Here is a 16,628-nt window from a genome sequence, read left to right on the forward strand (position 1 = left end):
ATCCAACTAGCTACGGAATATTTTTTGAAGATTATACATGTATCAGGCCTCCCCACGACAAATGTCTCAAACCTCCCTGAAAGCAATTTTTAAAGTGATTTATGTTTTCATCTTATACCCATATATTTTGAAAAGCGAATAAAACTGTAAATTGAGTAGTTTTATGCATATTTCCCAGTGAAATGTTTGTTTATGCCGAAGAATTAATGCATGATCATAAAACCCTTAGGTAACTTGAGTAAAAACTTACAATTTCTCACCTCGAAACACTCTTCGTTGAATATTTCACAAACAAACTACTGTTAGCCTTACATATTAACGTCACGCAATGCCCTCTGCCAAAGAAAAGTGTTCACTAGTATAATACTTTTGAAAACGGCTACAGATCGCGGATATAAGCCTGTATCAAGCCTCCCCATGTATCAATGCTCCCTAGTCTCCCCTACTGTGCTAATACTTTCTTACTTCTGATGACACACCCCTTACATTTTTCCATGGTTAGATATAAGTGAAAATTAATTCGAATAAACGGATTTTAGCTTTCTTTGTTTTTAAACATTATTAAGGAGATGGAGTGGAGGTTCAATATTCCAACAAAATGAATTCCATATAGAAATGATTGGGGTTGAGTGTCTTTTAACCGGATTTTCAAAATTTTGCAGTTCTTGATTTGAAACCTTCGAATTCACACTCATTTTGAGAAGGGCTAAAGCAGCTTTTAGCACAGGAAAAAAATGCAGCCGAATTCGTATATGATTAATTATAAAATGGATTACCTACTGATCAAATCCTAGGAGTTTTTCAATAAAGTGTATAAAAATTTCATATTATTATTTTAACTAATTCGCATCTTTCCTGCGAAATGATTTTCATGTTTCACCAGCTTTTCGTGTAATGTAATTCATTAAGAGAGATGAAAAGGAAAACAGTATTTTAGATTTGATTTTTCTAGTTCACTGGACAAAAACTGGACCGTTCCCAGCCAGTGGACAATTCTCGTATAGAATCTATAAGGATGGGAACAACAGTGGCAACCAATGCTCTTCTAGAAAGGAAAGGTGAAAAAATGGCTTTAGTGATAAATAAGGGATTTCATGATATCCTCTTAATCGGAAACCAAGCCAGACCTAAGATTTTCGAATTGGTGAGTACCATTTCATATAATTTTGAACACTAGTATTAATTTTTTTTCTAGTAGACTCAATCTCTAACAGTTTATATCAGTCGATATGACCCCCAATTTTTTAAATAGGAAGTATGAGGTTATGATACATCGTTTGAAAGGTCGCGCCATTCCTTTTCTCAGTAAATATTATCATTTTCATGTTTATTGCTTAGAATATAGATATTCTATGTTCTAAGGTTTATTGCAATATGAAAAAGTGATTAGCGAAATTTGGTACAATATTAAAAAAATTATGAATGTTGATGAAGAAAATGTTTAAAGTATTCCCCTCGAACACTTTGGCAACATCATAACCTTAAATAAAAATTTCTTATAAGAATATTTAACATCTCAGGAGTAATTGACCTAATCGCAGAACCAAAAAATCTTCAGTTATATGAACGATTCATTGATTTTTTTCACCTTCAGGATATCGTTCGCTCAGAAGTGCTGTATTCCGAAGTTGTAGAAGTCGATTGTCGGGTCATACCAGCTCAAGATGGAGTTTGTGAATTGAAGAATATCAGGGATTATAGAAAAATAACAGGTGCTACTGGAGAAGATTTCTTTGTCGTGAAGGAATTGGACAGAGAGGAAGTGTACCGCAGTTTGAAGGAGTTGAAGGAAAAGGGCATAAATAGCATATCAGTTTCTTTGGTACACAGCTACACGGTCGCTGAGCAAGAATTGGAAGTAGGGAAGATCGCGGAGGAACTAGGTAACAATATTACTGACAAACGACCATGGTGTTCACCCAATCAGAAATATTTATTTATTTATTTATTTACACTGGAATACAAACAGGTTTTCACCCAAAAAAGTATCGACATACATAAAACATATATTTCAAACATAAGGAACATATTTCATATAACCCTTGAATAAAATACAAAATATCTAAACACAATCTGTAACCCAAAAAATAAGCAAACTACAACAAAAATTACAATCAGAAAAATATTGAACCGTTTGATATGTGCTAGCTTTCCAAACTTTCAAGATAAGTTTTGATGTCTCTTTTCAATCTAACAAATGGATCATGGAATATGTCAACGTTGAAACAAAGCGTATTACATGTCGTCATCATTCTATGGAGTGGGGAGTTTTGCGCCGAATTTGTTTTTCTCATCGTGCCATAGAAAGTACCGAAAGACCGCAAACTAACAGATGGAACTCTGAAAGTCAAGAAATCGAAAATCTGAACAAGGTTTATTATTTTCAGTTTTTTGCTCAACCTGTTCCATATTTCACTAAATCATAAAGAAGGATAACACCTTAATTATTACATGGTTTGGGAGTCCAAGAGGAAAATTCTGGATTTACTCGAGCGTGTCAGATTAATATTAGGGGAGATACCTTGGACCCTGTAGAGTACCTATACCAAAAATTAGATCTGTATATTGGGGGAATTGTCTAGGACAGCCTGTCAGAATAGTAGAATCCCGGTGGCTTGTTTTCTTATATTGAAGCTAATGATTCAAGAATAACGGAAAAAATATAATCTGACAGTTTCAGCAAGCCGGAACAAAAAAAATTGACCATGAAGGTCACAGAAATCAGTTTTTTTGAATTATCTCCTGTCCTGGGCTTCAAATTGTTTTTTCATTCATTATAAAACTTGTAGGTCATAACATTTTCTACAAATTTTGTCCCAAGCAATTTTTTCTACGTTTTTAGGTTTTCGAGATATACGGCGATGAATGTACATTGGACTGAGTTTCTACATTGACCTTGGCCTTTCGCATGTGTGGCTAACCTCCTCGCCCTTATAGCCATCTAACTCAAAAACAGTTAAGAGTAGGTAAAATTGCTTCAGACAAAAGTTTTATAAAATTTTATTCTCTACGACTTTCATAATGAATACAGAAACGATTAGAGGTACAGGGAGGAAGATATTTAAAAAAAGCTTTATTATCATCTTCAAACTGTCAGATTAAGAAAACGCACCCCCCCTTGATTATTGTCAGATAAATGGGTCAACACGTCTGCAACACCGAGATTGAGCACCTGTATGAAAATCTGACATGAGTATGTCCAAGTAACGATTTTTTTTTGCATTTTCAAAGGACCGCTGTGACCTTGCGTCCGAATTGTCAGTCCCTTGAAAAGTACCTTCATTTGGGTCCAATTAACACATCTTGTAAAAATCTGACACGCTCGAACATTTTTTTTTTACCATTTTCAACTCTTCCGTTCGGTCAGCCCCACCACGTAAACTGTCAGATTTACATTTTTCATAAAAGGCAAAGAGGCACGTACGGCATATACAGTATCTTAATCTGACACGCTCGAGTATGTACACATTTTTTTACATCTTTGAGAACCTGCAGACGCTTTCCCCACCGCAGACAGTGCATACTCCATAGAAGCTTTTTTTTTTCTACCATCTAATCTTCAAATTCCACTAGGTTCTCAGGACGCTAGAGTAAATCCCGATTTAGCATTGTCGGCTCCCCAACTAATGTCGTTAAAAACTGAGACTAATGCTTCTTTGCACCAACAAACACAAGGCAGGCATAATATTTTCTGCAAATTAAATTTATTTTCTGTACGATATCATACAACGAAAAGACTTCATTGAATTTCTCATGAATGATTATTTATTATTTTGATTAACATTGCATACGTCTTATGGAACCGAAATACCGAAAATTCATAATCGCTCAATGCTGAATCTTCGAGACATAGGGAAAAAACTTGCCCAAAATTCGCAGTATTTTCCTCTCTAACAACAATAAAACAACAATTCTTTCCAGGATTTTCTCACATCTCCTTGTCTCACAAAGTAATGCCAATGGTGAGGTTAGTATCGAGAGGTTTTACTTCTTGCGCCGATGCTTATTTGACACCTCACGTCAAGCGTTACGTTGAAGGTTTCTGTAAGGGATTCAAGAATAATCTTCAGGGTAAGTATATCTAAAACTAGTAAGTTCATTCTTGATAGTTTCGATGAAATAATTCTGACCTGAATTCCCTTTTATGTGGCCCTATGCCTCTGAGCATGGCGATCAGCGACCTACTCGTGAAAAACGAGTAGGAGAGGTTTGCGACCACAGCACTATAGTCTCGTGTCTCAGTAATTTGTTATGGGACCATCTTAATTGGTCTTCAATTAGATATATTTATTAATTATTAAAAATTAACGCAACCCATTTTGAGTAATTTATAAATTCAACAAAATATTTGAAAATTTGTCAGTAGTGATTTGAAAAATTCTGATTCACGACGAATCTCTCTACATACTTCGCTTCTTCCTCTCCTTGTCGTGAGTACTTACTTTAATCCTTGAGTATTAACCAAAGCTCAGAGCTCAAACCTTTTATATAATTCAACCATGCAGGTACACGTGTACTGTTCATGCAGAGCGATGGAGGGCTAACATCGATGGACAACTTCAACGGAGCAAGGGCTGTGCTCTCCGGTCCTGCAGGTGGTGTGGTTGGTTACGCCAAAACAACGTGGCAAAAAGAAACCGATTTGCCAGTTATCGGTTTTGACATGGGTGGCACTTCGACGGACGTATCAAGGTTTGCAGGAAGTTACGAGCATGTCTACGAATCCACTACGGCGGGTGTGACAATTCAGGCTCCACAGCTTGATGTCAATACAGTTGCAGCTGGAGGTGGATCTATGCTCTTTTTTAGGTAACATGCCTAACAATCAATCGGCCGATTTCGAGCTTGATGTCTATACATACTCAATAAAGCCAGTTTACAACAGCCGAGAATTCTCTAGAGAATTTACTCGTTAATTCATGCGCCATGAGGTCTCTGCAGTAACATACGCACTTTCGGTAGAATTCACTGTCCAGTTGCATACAAAATAACTTCTGCCGTATTCTTGCCATTGTAGAGAATTCACCAGAGAATTCTTGGCTGTTACAAACGCGCTTAAGTATACAAAATTTTCTAAGAGATAAATAGTCTCTCAGTTATGTTAATCAAAATATATTTTTCTCTTCTTGATTTTTATGTGCGAAAAAGCATGGATAGATAAATAAAACATAATGATTATCATCGCCAATCATTGCAGGTCGGGATTGTTCGTAGTAGGTCCAGATTCAGCAGGGGCAGATCCCGGTCCAGCTTGTTACAAAAAGGGTGGCCCTCTTACGGTCACTGATGCCAATTTGGTACTAGGAAGACTCTTACCAGAGTATTTCCCAAAAATTTTCGGTAAAGGCGAAAATGAAGCACTTGATAAAGAGGCTTCACTTGAGAAATTCACAGAACTTACAGCTAACATAAATAAATTTTTGGAACAACAGGACACTCACCAAAAGGTAACTATCTAAAATAGGCGACAAATGCATTCATTTTGAAATAAGATTCATATAACTCTCGTTTTTTGGCAACTTACTTGTATGCGGTTGTATGAGTAGTTACAAGGTGCTTTATAGTTGGGGAGCCCACGATGCTAAATCGGGATTTACTCGAGCATCGTGGAGACCTAGTGGATTTTGAAGATGCGATGGTAGAAAGAAAAAAAGGTTCAATGATGTATGCACTTTCAGCGCTGGGGAAAGCGTCTGCAGGTTTTTAAAGATTAAAAAAAAATCGTCAGGTGTACATAATCGAGCGAGATTAAAATACTGTATATTATGCCCTACGTGTCTCTGATAATAAATTCACATTAATCTGATTTGCGTGGTGGGGCTGGTCGTACAGAAGAGTTGAAAATGGAAAAAAAAATTTTTTTCGAACGTGTCAGAATTTCACAGGATATGTTAATTGGACCCAAAGGAAGCTACTTTTCAGAAGACTGAAAATTCGGTCTTGGCGCAAGGTTGTCCTTTATTGAAAAGGAAAAAAAAATCATTACTTATAGGTACATACTTTTCATACAAATGGTTAATCTCGGTCTTGCAGGTGTGTTCACCCATTAATCTGAAACTAATCAGGAGAGTTTCTTAATCTGACAATTTGCAGAAGATAACACTGTATTTTTCAAATTATCTCTCTTCCTGGACCTCTAATCGTTTTTGTTTTCATTATGAAAGTTGTAAATAATAACATTCTAAACAAATTTTGTCTGAAGCAATTTTACATAAGTATACTCTTAACAGTTTTCGAGCTAGAGAGTGATGAGGGCGAGGAGCTTAGCCATACACGCGAAGAAAAGGTCATTGTAGAATCCCAGTCTAATGTACATTCATCGCCAATCGCTATATATCTCAAAAACCTTCGAACGTAGAGAAAATTGTTTCAAACAAATTTGTAAAAAATGTTATGCCCTACAACTTTTATAATAAATGCAAAAACAATTTGAAGCCCATTTTTATTGTTTCGGCTTGCGGAAACCGACAGATTATATTTTTTCCGTTATTCTTGAGTCATTAGCTTCAAAATAAGAAAAAAAAACAACCGTGCTCGAGAAGCTATACACGTGACGTTTTGTTTTCACAAGTTTGGCGCCCTCCCACACATTTTCGTCACGCGACAATTGTCAGATTAACAGCTGTAGGTATTCTCAACATATAATTAACCTCTTATATCTTAATCTCGCTCGAGTATGTACAATGATCGGTTCTTTACTATTCTGTCCTAGACAATATAATAACAGGGTCCAAGGTATCTCCCTTTTAGGAAGATAAAAGTAAATCCCGAATTCATCTCTTGGGCTGATTGTAACATCGAAGTAGGCTTTGAATTACTCTTTTGCTACTATTGCTTCTCACTGAAGAATTTGACTGCGATGCGATATGCATTGGAGGCGCGTGGACATACGCCAAATAATTTTGCAATACAAAACAGATCCGTTAGAAATTTGATGATCAAGTCGAGCAAGCTGATCATGCACTATATTACTGCATCTAAAAATCACCTGCACAAAGCTTCAAAACGCTATTTTACAGCAGTAGGACTATTTTCCAACTTCATCGGATCTTTATTACTGATGAAAATATTTTACTAAAACATTACTTTAATCGGTGCATGAAAGATGGTGGTGAACATGTCGGGTGTTTTCGGCCATACTCATACCTCTACGGCTTTGGTCTGAGGTTTGAATCATGTTTTGGTGCCTAATAAATTATATTCTCAGGCTGCCAAGTCCATTCAAGAGGTTGCGATGGGTTTTGTGAGGGTTGCTAATGAGGCTATGTGTCGTCCTATCAGAGCTCTAACCCAAGCTAAGGGCTATGATACTGCGAGACATGCACTAGCTTGCTTCGGAGGTGCTGGAGGACAACATGCTTGTGCCATTGCAAGAAGTCTGGGGATGTCTACCGTTTTTATCCACAAATACGCAGGTAAGAATCCTACGAAGATGAGAGAAGAAATATGAGTTCAAAATATGGTTGACATCACACATGTGCAATATCCATGGACAAAGTAGAGTATACAAGAAACAAGAAACTATTAAACAGTTCTGTTTTCTTCTGCACAAATATGTTTCCCAAGAAATTTGTATCTGCGTGTGTCTGATAACCAGGCTCATGCTGGAAAGAGCAATAATGTAATGAAATAGTCTTAGTCCTTTTCAAGGTTAGATTAGTTACCATTAATAGCATCAACAACAACAAAAATGCTCAGTTTTGAATAACTGTTAAGCGAAATGGTGCCTATTATAATAGAGACATTTTATTTTACTAAAATGGTCCACGCAGGTTGAACCACAGTGCGTGGAGTACCGTGAATCGATGAAGTGTAGAAAGAGAAGTTTATTGATTCGCCGCTTGAAGGCTTTTGATGAGCAGAATAAAGTCTTTCAGGAAAACTATTTGCTTCACCTCTAAGAGGACTTCGAGGGCATCAATATTAATGCGATACTTTAGATAATATTAATTATCTACTTTTGAGTATCCACGACGAGAAAGCATCGATTTATTCAGTACTTAGTCTGCTGGATCTCAACAAAAGATCCTCTGTTTCATTTGGTGTGCATCGTTGGTTTTGTTGAATTATGATGAGCTTAAATAAGAACGAAACTGGTCTATCAGTACTTTCCTTCGATGTCAGCAGGTTCTCTGTGGTATACTTGGAATGTTTATTTCTGCCAGTCCGATATCCCATTGTTTTCATTATCTTCGATAGCCATTCGGTTAAACTTACTCTACCAGTATATCAGTCATGATCGTGACAATGAAAGAGAAAAAAACAGGAAAAAAATTTCAACCCAAGAACTTTCTTCCTATTCTTTACGTTTTCAAACCATATTTTTTTGGAGAGCTTGAAATTATAACGTTATTGCCAACAGCTCACTCAAAAGAAGTGAATTCAAGAAGACTCGTATAATAAGTTAACATGCATTTTCATTACGTATCTATTAAAGTACTTCAATACATACCTACATAAACAAAATTTGAGTCAACCACAGTGGATATGGGCCAAAAAACATTCATGAAAACAAAAAAATTATGTGTTCCTGATATCAGTTCCATCAACATGATTTTATGTGTTTGATATTTTCAGAAATTCTCTGTTTCGCAAAAAAAAATTGTTCATCACTTACTTTTTTGAAGGTATTCTTTCTGCTTACGGCATGGCGCTAGCCGACGTTGTTCACGAGGCCCAGGAACCTTGCGCGAAAGTTTTTGTCAAGAGCGAATTTTCGTTCTTCGAGAAGCGTTTCCTCCATCTCAAACAGCAAGCCCGCAATAGGCTTATGGACCAGGGATTCACGGAAGACATGATCACCCTAGAGCCTTATTTACATATGAGGTACGACGGAACGGACTGCGCTATTATGGTTGGAGGTGAAGCACTCAGCTACGAAGGATTCCTGAACTCATTCCTGGATGGTTATAAGCTTGAATTCGGCTTCGTGATCGAAGGAAGGAACATAGTTGTTGACGATATCAGGATAAGAGGTAAGTTGTGAAATATACTTGGATCTATTTTCCCTGAAAAAGAAAGACTTGTTAAACACTAGGCAAAAATGAGAAAACTCATGAATAAAATTGATCCGAACTGTTCACAAAAAGTTGCATCAAATCATAAGCTTGATGACTGCATAGTTTTGTCCTGCATAAAAACGGGGTAATACATGTATACCAAACATTTAAAATGACGAAGTTGGAAAACCGCCGATAAGCTGACTCATATGTTCTCCTATAGCAGGCACCATTAGACATTAGAAAATAAAAATTATTTACCTATTTTGAGGAGTTCTATCTTCTTTTGAGAATGACTTTCCTCTAAAACGTATTCTACCATCGTTTTTTAGGTGTCGGTAAAAGTTTTGTGACCGAAGAGAAACCTATATCTAAAACGACGGGTCATCCTAAGGCAGAAAAGTCGACGAAAGTATTTTTTGAAACGAAATACCTGGAAACTAAGGTATACCAGCTCAAGGATCTTCTAGCCGGAGACGAGATCAAAGGACCTGCTATCATCATGGATCAGCTCAGTACCATCTTGGTTGAGCCCGATTGTACGGCTTTCATCACCGGGATGGGTGATATCAAAATAACCATAGGCGCTGGGGAGTTGCAAAAAATAGGCACCGAGCTGGACTCGATACAACTGAGTATATTCAGTCATAGGTTTATGAGCATCGCCGAACAAATGGGAAGGTGAGTACTACCGTCATAGCAATAGGATTGCGCATTCCCAACTATTGGGCCTAATTTTCCGCCTGTTATAAAGGGTGATTCGAAAGTCCAGGTGAAAAAATTAAGAAACAGAAACTGAAACATCTTGATCAAAAATATATAATACGTATAGCATCATCATAATTATTTCGGGTAGCACCTCTACCATCAGTTCGGGAATTCTCAATTCCAAAATGTCGCAGTCTTTGATGAGAATCGGGAAAAACCTGGCAATATTGGGAATTCTAAACAAGCGATACGCCCCCTGGTGTCAATGTTTGTAAATAAAAAGTTAATACACTTTTGTTTGTTTACATCGAGGGACAGAGAATATTTTGGTGTTTCAATAAGAGTTTTCATAAAAATTTATTTTAATCTGTTATCTGTTGAAAATATCTTAACCTATCTAGTAACAATAGGGAAAGCTCCGCGAAGTTTTCATAATTTGCATCCTTTGAGCAAATCTAACTTTCTTATGAAGATGTCCAGTTTCCACTATTTTCCACGCTGAAATGAACGTTAAGTCAATTTAAGGACATAATAATATGTATCTTGTCCTTAAAGCATGGTAAAGTTCTTGTACATTTCAACTTGATTACGAAGAATAGAAGGGGAATTGCCTAAGCTGAATAACCTAAAAATGAAAGGATTTACACGAAAAACAAATCTGTTCCAATAGACAGGAGTTTTTCCACCTAATAACTTGATATAGGTACATATGAATTTCGATAACATTCACACAAAATTCATTCAGAAAATGTTGCAATTTTAGCCATTGTGTGTAATGGAGAAGACAAGATATCATAGTTGTGGCTCTCCATATAATCAATTTCCTTCTATGTATTATGATCGTGTTAAGAGCCAAGAAGTTCGGATTCAAAAACTATCGCTCACTTTCATTAGCTGATTAAGAACATAGTCGGAATTTTTTTCATAAATACTTCTACTTCAAGACATTTATTGACCTAAAATTGATAATAATCAACATTTAAATCCAGTTTCAATATCCAATCTTCAAAATTGAGAAAAAAGACTATAAACTGGGAAAAAGGATTTATTTGACGAAAATCTCAAAATACCCCTCAAAAATGACAATGACTGCATTAATTTTTTGGTTCGTACTGTCATCCCATGTCGCTGCAATCTACATTTGAATACAGTGACTCTATCAAACACAGTGGCGACAATTGGAAATTTAGCAAGAATATGGCGGCCCAGTAGCAGTAAGGTCCATTAAAGTTTAATTCTCCATTAAAATTCCAATCCTCTTTTATTTCCTTCAGAAACGACAGTTTTGAACTTAAATGGGTCTTGCAAACTGGGCCTTAGTGCCTTAGCTAGAAATTAAATTGGTCTCTTGAAGAAATTTCTATTAACTCGAAAACGATGCCTCATCGGCAGAAAATTTTTTCTTTTCCGTTTTATCAAAAATATCAGTTTGTATACGTCTCTCAAATTTTCTCCTCGAGTTTTGAAACACCCTGTATTTGCTCTTTCACTTCCTCTTTAGAAATAATCCTGACCCTTTCTTTCGGAAAATACTTGATCTTGACTTGTTACCTATTTTATTTTTTTATTTTTATTTTATTTCAAAAACTTTTCAGAGTGCCAGAGCATTTAATATAACCGATATAAGGCGATTCCCATTGGGGTGGAAGTTGCGTTGCTCTGATGCGATGTTTCAGTTGGTACCTTGAATGATGGTGTGTAGCTAGTTCGATTCAGATCGTAACATTTATATCGACAGGTGATATGCGCCTGAGTATTTGAAATATTTATGTATGCTACAATTACTAAAATTTCAAGATTTTCATATCAGCTCGTGTACTAATTGGACCATACGCATTCTCATGTTTCACACATTGGAAGCATGTGAGGTAAATCGTGAATTCGGCGTTTGATAAATCTCAGACGGGACCTTCATAACCGACCAGGACTCTCGTTAATCACGATGACAAATCCTTCAGTTTCGTCCTTTTTAATAACCCTCCAATACCGGCGCGACAAAGTGAAATATTGTATTGTGGACGCTAACACGCTACGCTACGGCCGCCGTGGCGTTGACGCGTGCTCGTAAAACTCGCCGTGACGATAGAGCATGGTGCAATTCCTCCCTCGTCCTGTTTTATCGTGATATTTCGATACAATCGAAATTATACGTGTTGAAAACATGCCAACTTATCGTCATGGCTGCATTTTTCATTCGAACCGTGAATCGTAAAAATGCTGTATAAATTCAGATTGGTGTCAGCAAATCTGAATCTGGTTCCATTTTTCACGTCTCTCTGCCCTATCGTGAATTATTATAATGAATCGCTTTTTTCATAGATTCTCACCAAACAGTTCAACTCATTTACGCTACTAAGAATTGTTGAAAGTTATATTTTATAGTTACGATTCGTCAAAATCCAATTCTCGTGTTGATCTGCTGAGATGTACAGGGTGGGCGAAATTCGTTGTCTACTGCGGGGATCTTTAGACCTACAAGAGCTAGAAGAAAACGGATGACACATTCTCTAGCTCTTTTTTTCTGACTAATCTATATCTGAAAACAGAATCGGCCTATCTTTCTAGATTTTGAGTTATGAACAAGAATTTTGAAATTGCCCTTTTCAATAATGCTGAATTTCTCGCTTGTTTCAACTCGTTCTCGAAAATCATTATGACATTCTACAGGTGTCTTATGCCCGTTTTCACCAACGATCCCTAAATTTTAAGGAATACCTAAGCCCATTCAAGTGACTCCTAGCTACAATTTAGTTTTCACCAACGTTTAGGGAACTCTTAAATGCTAGGGGACACCTTAAATTATAAATGCCCGAAAGTCCTTCCCCTACCGAATACCTAATAAAGTGACAGCGGATTATGACATATCTGCAATACGCAAAAAGAATTTTTTTCAGAAATAAATTAGTGTAAGTAGTGAATTTGTGGAAATTATCGCTACTTCGAAAATCATCAAATTTTGATTGGTTGGTTTGAGGTTTGTGTATTTATTTGGAGACACGGTTGTTTGGGAAGTTATATTGAACTAACAATCGCTTCACAGTGATAACTGATAACTATACTAAACACCAATTTCTAGCAAATGAACAATAATATTTGTGAGCTTTCAAGAGTAGAAATCGATCGAATACCATAAAGAAGAGCTTGTTCTTAGGAATCAATAAATGCATAGAAGCAGTTGTGTTGAAATTGTGTGAAAATTTTTTAACATACAATGGAAGTTTATGAAAAAATGCAGAGATGTTGGATTTTGGTGATTCTTCATATCTCGAGGAGGATGTTCGGTGACACGATGTAGAATGATATTATTATCAACGCATTGGGAATATTTCATTTCTATTTATGATTCTGCCTTTATGAGTATTGTAACTTGGTTTCCTCGTAGAAATTTATCTCGAGCGCCAGCTATTCTTTTCACTAAGAAGAATAGCAAACCTACCAGAGTAGCTGCTAGTCGGAGACAGAGTTCGCTGTTATCTAGGGTGGTAGCGATAACGAAGTAGTCAAAATCAAATTATGTACCAGTTTATTCATACCTTCGGAAACTGATTATAACAACGGAAATATGTGTAGGTATGAAATATGAGCGAATCGATCAGCAAACATACATTCTGGAAATTCGATCCGATCACTTTATAAAGTTTAGATCGGGTACAGTGAAAAATCAAAGGTTCAATAAAATGCGCCAACCAGAACTGACGAAATGGATACTAGGGATGACCTCGCGAAGTGAAATGACTTGCTATACGGTATCGGGAGGTAATTAATTGTATTTCTCCAGAAATGAAAGAAACACAACCAGGGCGGATCTACTCGAGACTTTTTTCGCTACCCCAAGGGCTACGCTCCATGACTGATAGCGAAGAAAAGGTCTATTTTGAGCGGAACTACGAGATTTCACTGACGACGAGCGGTATCTCTTATTCTCTACCCCAATGGCTTACGCACCATGACTGATAGAAAAGAAGAGATTTCTATTTCAACACTTATGACGCGGGAACGCGAACAGGGGGGGTTGACGGGACTTGCTCTTCACTACCCCAAGGGCCTACGCACCATGAATGATAGCGAAAGGAAAAGTCAGACTCGCGAAACAGGGTAAAGTAGGGGAGAGTTCCTTTGAATTGGACAGCCCATGAACCGGACGCTACAGTTTTCTACTACACTCGATAGTAATTTAGCATCCTTTACGTAAATCCTATTTTCGCAACAAGGCGCGAGCCACAGGGTCAGCCATTTTCCAAGAGATCTCGATCGATGTTGCGAAAATGGGATTTACGTAAAGGATGCTAAATTACTTACCCTAGTACCCAGTCCCAATTTTTTTTTGGTTTATGCCGTTTTTCGTACTTCTAAACCAACTAATTTCATTAGTTTGTTGATAAAGCTATTCGCACAACTTTGTTGTGTTCATGTGACCATGTCTGGATCCGGTATAAGGCTCTCACTATCGCCCAAAGATAGAATTGCCTACTCTTACGCAGTAATAGATAGGTCATCCATTATTTAGAATGGGTTTCGGGTTAGCAAGCAAAAAGTACAGCGTTTGCCCCATTCGATTTTTTTATCTTCCCGCAGTAGGATTCATTGTATTTCGCGATATATTGGAAATGATGAACCTTTCCGTATGGCATGTATTCACAGGTCCGCCGGAGCGGAACCGCTTCAAAGAGTTTCTCTCTGTTCTCCACTTTCAAACGATTTCTCTGCAGGGTTTGCCGAACGTGTGCGGTTTAAATTTATTGAACGCGCGTTGGGTGGATAGATGCCAATTAGCCCTCCTAGTTTTAATGTGCACGACACGGCGCTACGTGCATTAAAAACATTCCATCCAGTTGCGAACTTTGTACACTTCCGTTCGTCGCTAGTTGAACGCTTCTTCGTTATTGTTATTCGATGCACCTGTCCCAGACCGATCGAATTTACAGGTGATCTATTCGTTCGAATCATCCCTCACTAAGTGGAAATTAACTCTTGTTCGCACTTTAGCGAGAGTGTGAGAGGCGTGGGCTGTTTTGTCAATCTGTCGTCCTCTGATTGAAGTAGACCGAAAGCTTGTTAACATTTCTCAAAGAGCGTTTTGTAGTGGATAGAATGCAAGAGAAATGAAACTTTTGAAATTCATTATATTTACCTACATCGAAGATGTCATGCGAACTTTGTTTTTTGTTCAAATAGTCTTGTTTCTCAACATAAGTTGAGAAGTTGAGCAAATAAATTAGAAAATTCATTTGCATAACTAATTCGCTGATTTATGAACAAGCACTAATTCTGATTTATTTACACACTCACTAATTTACTTTCACTACTTGTACTCTGTAACTGTCTAGGAATCACTGTTCACTCGACTCTATTCAATAGACTGAACTGCCCTGCATTCCGCCGCGCGTATCTTTTATATCGATACGTCCCTGTTCGACAATGTTCCAGCAGCATTGAACTCTAAAAGAACTGGAATGGCATCTCGATGCAGGCAAACTGAGGAAGACTGAAAGGGAAGATGTAGAGCAATCTATCTCTCTCTGCGCTCTGTCGATTGGTTTATAACGATGTAAACAAAAACAACTCGGGGCGCTGAAGTGAGACGACAGCTGCGTCCGACGTCTGATGCGGTTATGTGATTGGTTGCCGACCCATTAGAAAGAGATGGGTTGCTCTACATCTTCCGTCTTAGTTGGACACACTTTTCGTCGTATTTCGGTACCTAAGAGGCCCTTCCAGTTCTTTTAGAGTTCAATGTCCAGCAGCGTCCAGACACAATGAAAACCTTCGCCATGTTTTGAGCGGCAGCAGGGAAGTATTTAGGGGATTCAGATGTTATACTGTCCCCTCCTTAAGACGTTCCGTCCCCGAATATCTTCTCCCTTTCAGCACTCTTGTTGTTCGAAATAGCATTTCACAGTTTCCTCCTTCGACGTGTGACTTCTCGGATTAAAGCTGCATACCATCTTCGTTTCCGTTCTATTGAAAATGACATCCAGCATGTTTCGAACGATTCTCCAGTTTAGTTGACTTACGGCCGTTTTCAATAAACGATCTATCTATTGTTTCAGTTACTCAAGATAGAAAAAAAATCTGATTTCGTTTCTATGATCTATCTGTAGATATATTTTGGAATGGTTTCCAATCGTCAGTGAGTGAAACGATGGATAGATAAGTTTATTGAAAACGACTGTTAGACCACCAGCCAACTTGGCACAGCTCTAGCTTCTTTACCCTCAACTTTGCGAGTTCACCTGTCAGGTTCTACAAGGTATCCCACATACCTCTGTGGAGAATCTCTTGGATACCAGCTAGAAGTTTACCGGCTATCAGCTAACCTCGGAGTTTTCTAGGGACAAGGCTGTTGTTTGAAGAGCTCAGGTGCACAGCTACATTTATTCCTGAAGACAAAAGCTATTTCTTTGGACATACGAATGTCTTTCGCGACACAATGGTCTAATGCATAATCTTCTGGCACAGAGAAGATATTCTGCTGCAGCTCAGTGGTAGTAATTCCGAATCTTGCTTTTCCAGTTCCTCCATAGTTTGACATTAATTAGTCAAAACTCATCTCATCATGCTCCAATTTCTGGGTGATCATTCTTCTCATATAGGTATGGTCATAGTCGTGTAGTCCGCCTCGTATTTCGAAAAACGATTTATATATGGACAACTCGCTTCTTTCCCCTTGGTAGTTTTTGGATACGGTACACTACATCGTTGATCTTTTTTATCACCTCATATGGTCTTTCCCAGTCCTTTCTGTAACTCAGGTGATAATCCTTTCTTCCTCTGGGGTTTTAAAGCCAGACCTAATCTCCAACATTGAAAACACCTTCCGTAACTTATTCCTTATTCCGTAACCTTATTTCTCGACCGGTGTCTCTACTGTCGATTCTTTTACTGACGATTTGCAGGCCCTGGTGAATAGATCAAAATACC

The 16,628-nt window shown here is 37.6% G+C and overlaps 1 protein-coding gene across 3 annotated transcripts in view; it reads left to right on the plus strand.

Moving 5' to 3' along the window:
• The window catches only part of LOC123307312 (5-oxoprolinase), an 89,355-nt gene that overhangs the window by 7,962 nt on the left and 64,765 nt on the right, over positions 1-16,628 (plus strand). For all 3 annotated transcript variants that reach the window (XM_044889566.1, XM_044889564.1, XM_044889565.1), the window contains exons 3-10: positions 953-1,144; positions 1,595-1,883; positions 3,922-4,071; positions 4,506-4,809; positions 5,198-5,447; positions 7,208-7,415; positions 8,628-8,975; positions 9,332-9,680. In XM_044889566.1, coding sequence (XP_044745501.1) covers positions 953-1,144; positions 1,595-1,883; positions 3,922-4,071; positions 4,506-4,809; positions 5,198-5,447; positions 7,208-7,415; positions 8,628-8,975; positions 9,332-9,680 — 2,090 coding nt within the window. The remainder of the gene's footprint in view (positions 1-952; positions 1,145-1,594; positions 1,884-3,921; positions 4,072-4,505; positions 4,810-5,197; positions 5,448-7,207; positions 7,416-8,627; positions 8,976-9,331; positions 9,681-16,628) is intronic.

The sequence above is a fragment of the Coccinella septempunctata genome, chromosome 2 (assembly GCF_907165205.1).
Source record: "Coccinella septempunctata chromosome 2, icCocSept1.1, whole genome shotgun sequence".
NCBI lineage: Eukaryota > Metazoa > Arthropoda > Insecta > Coleoptera > Coccinellidae > Coccinella > Coccinella septempunctata.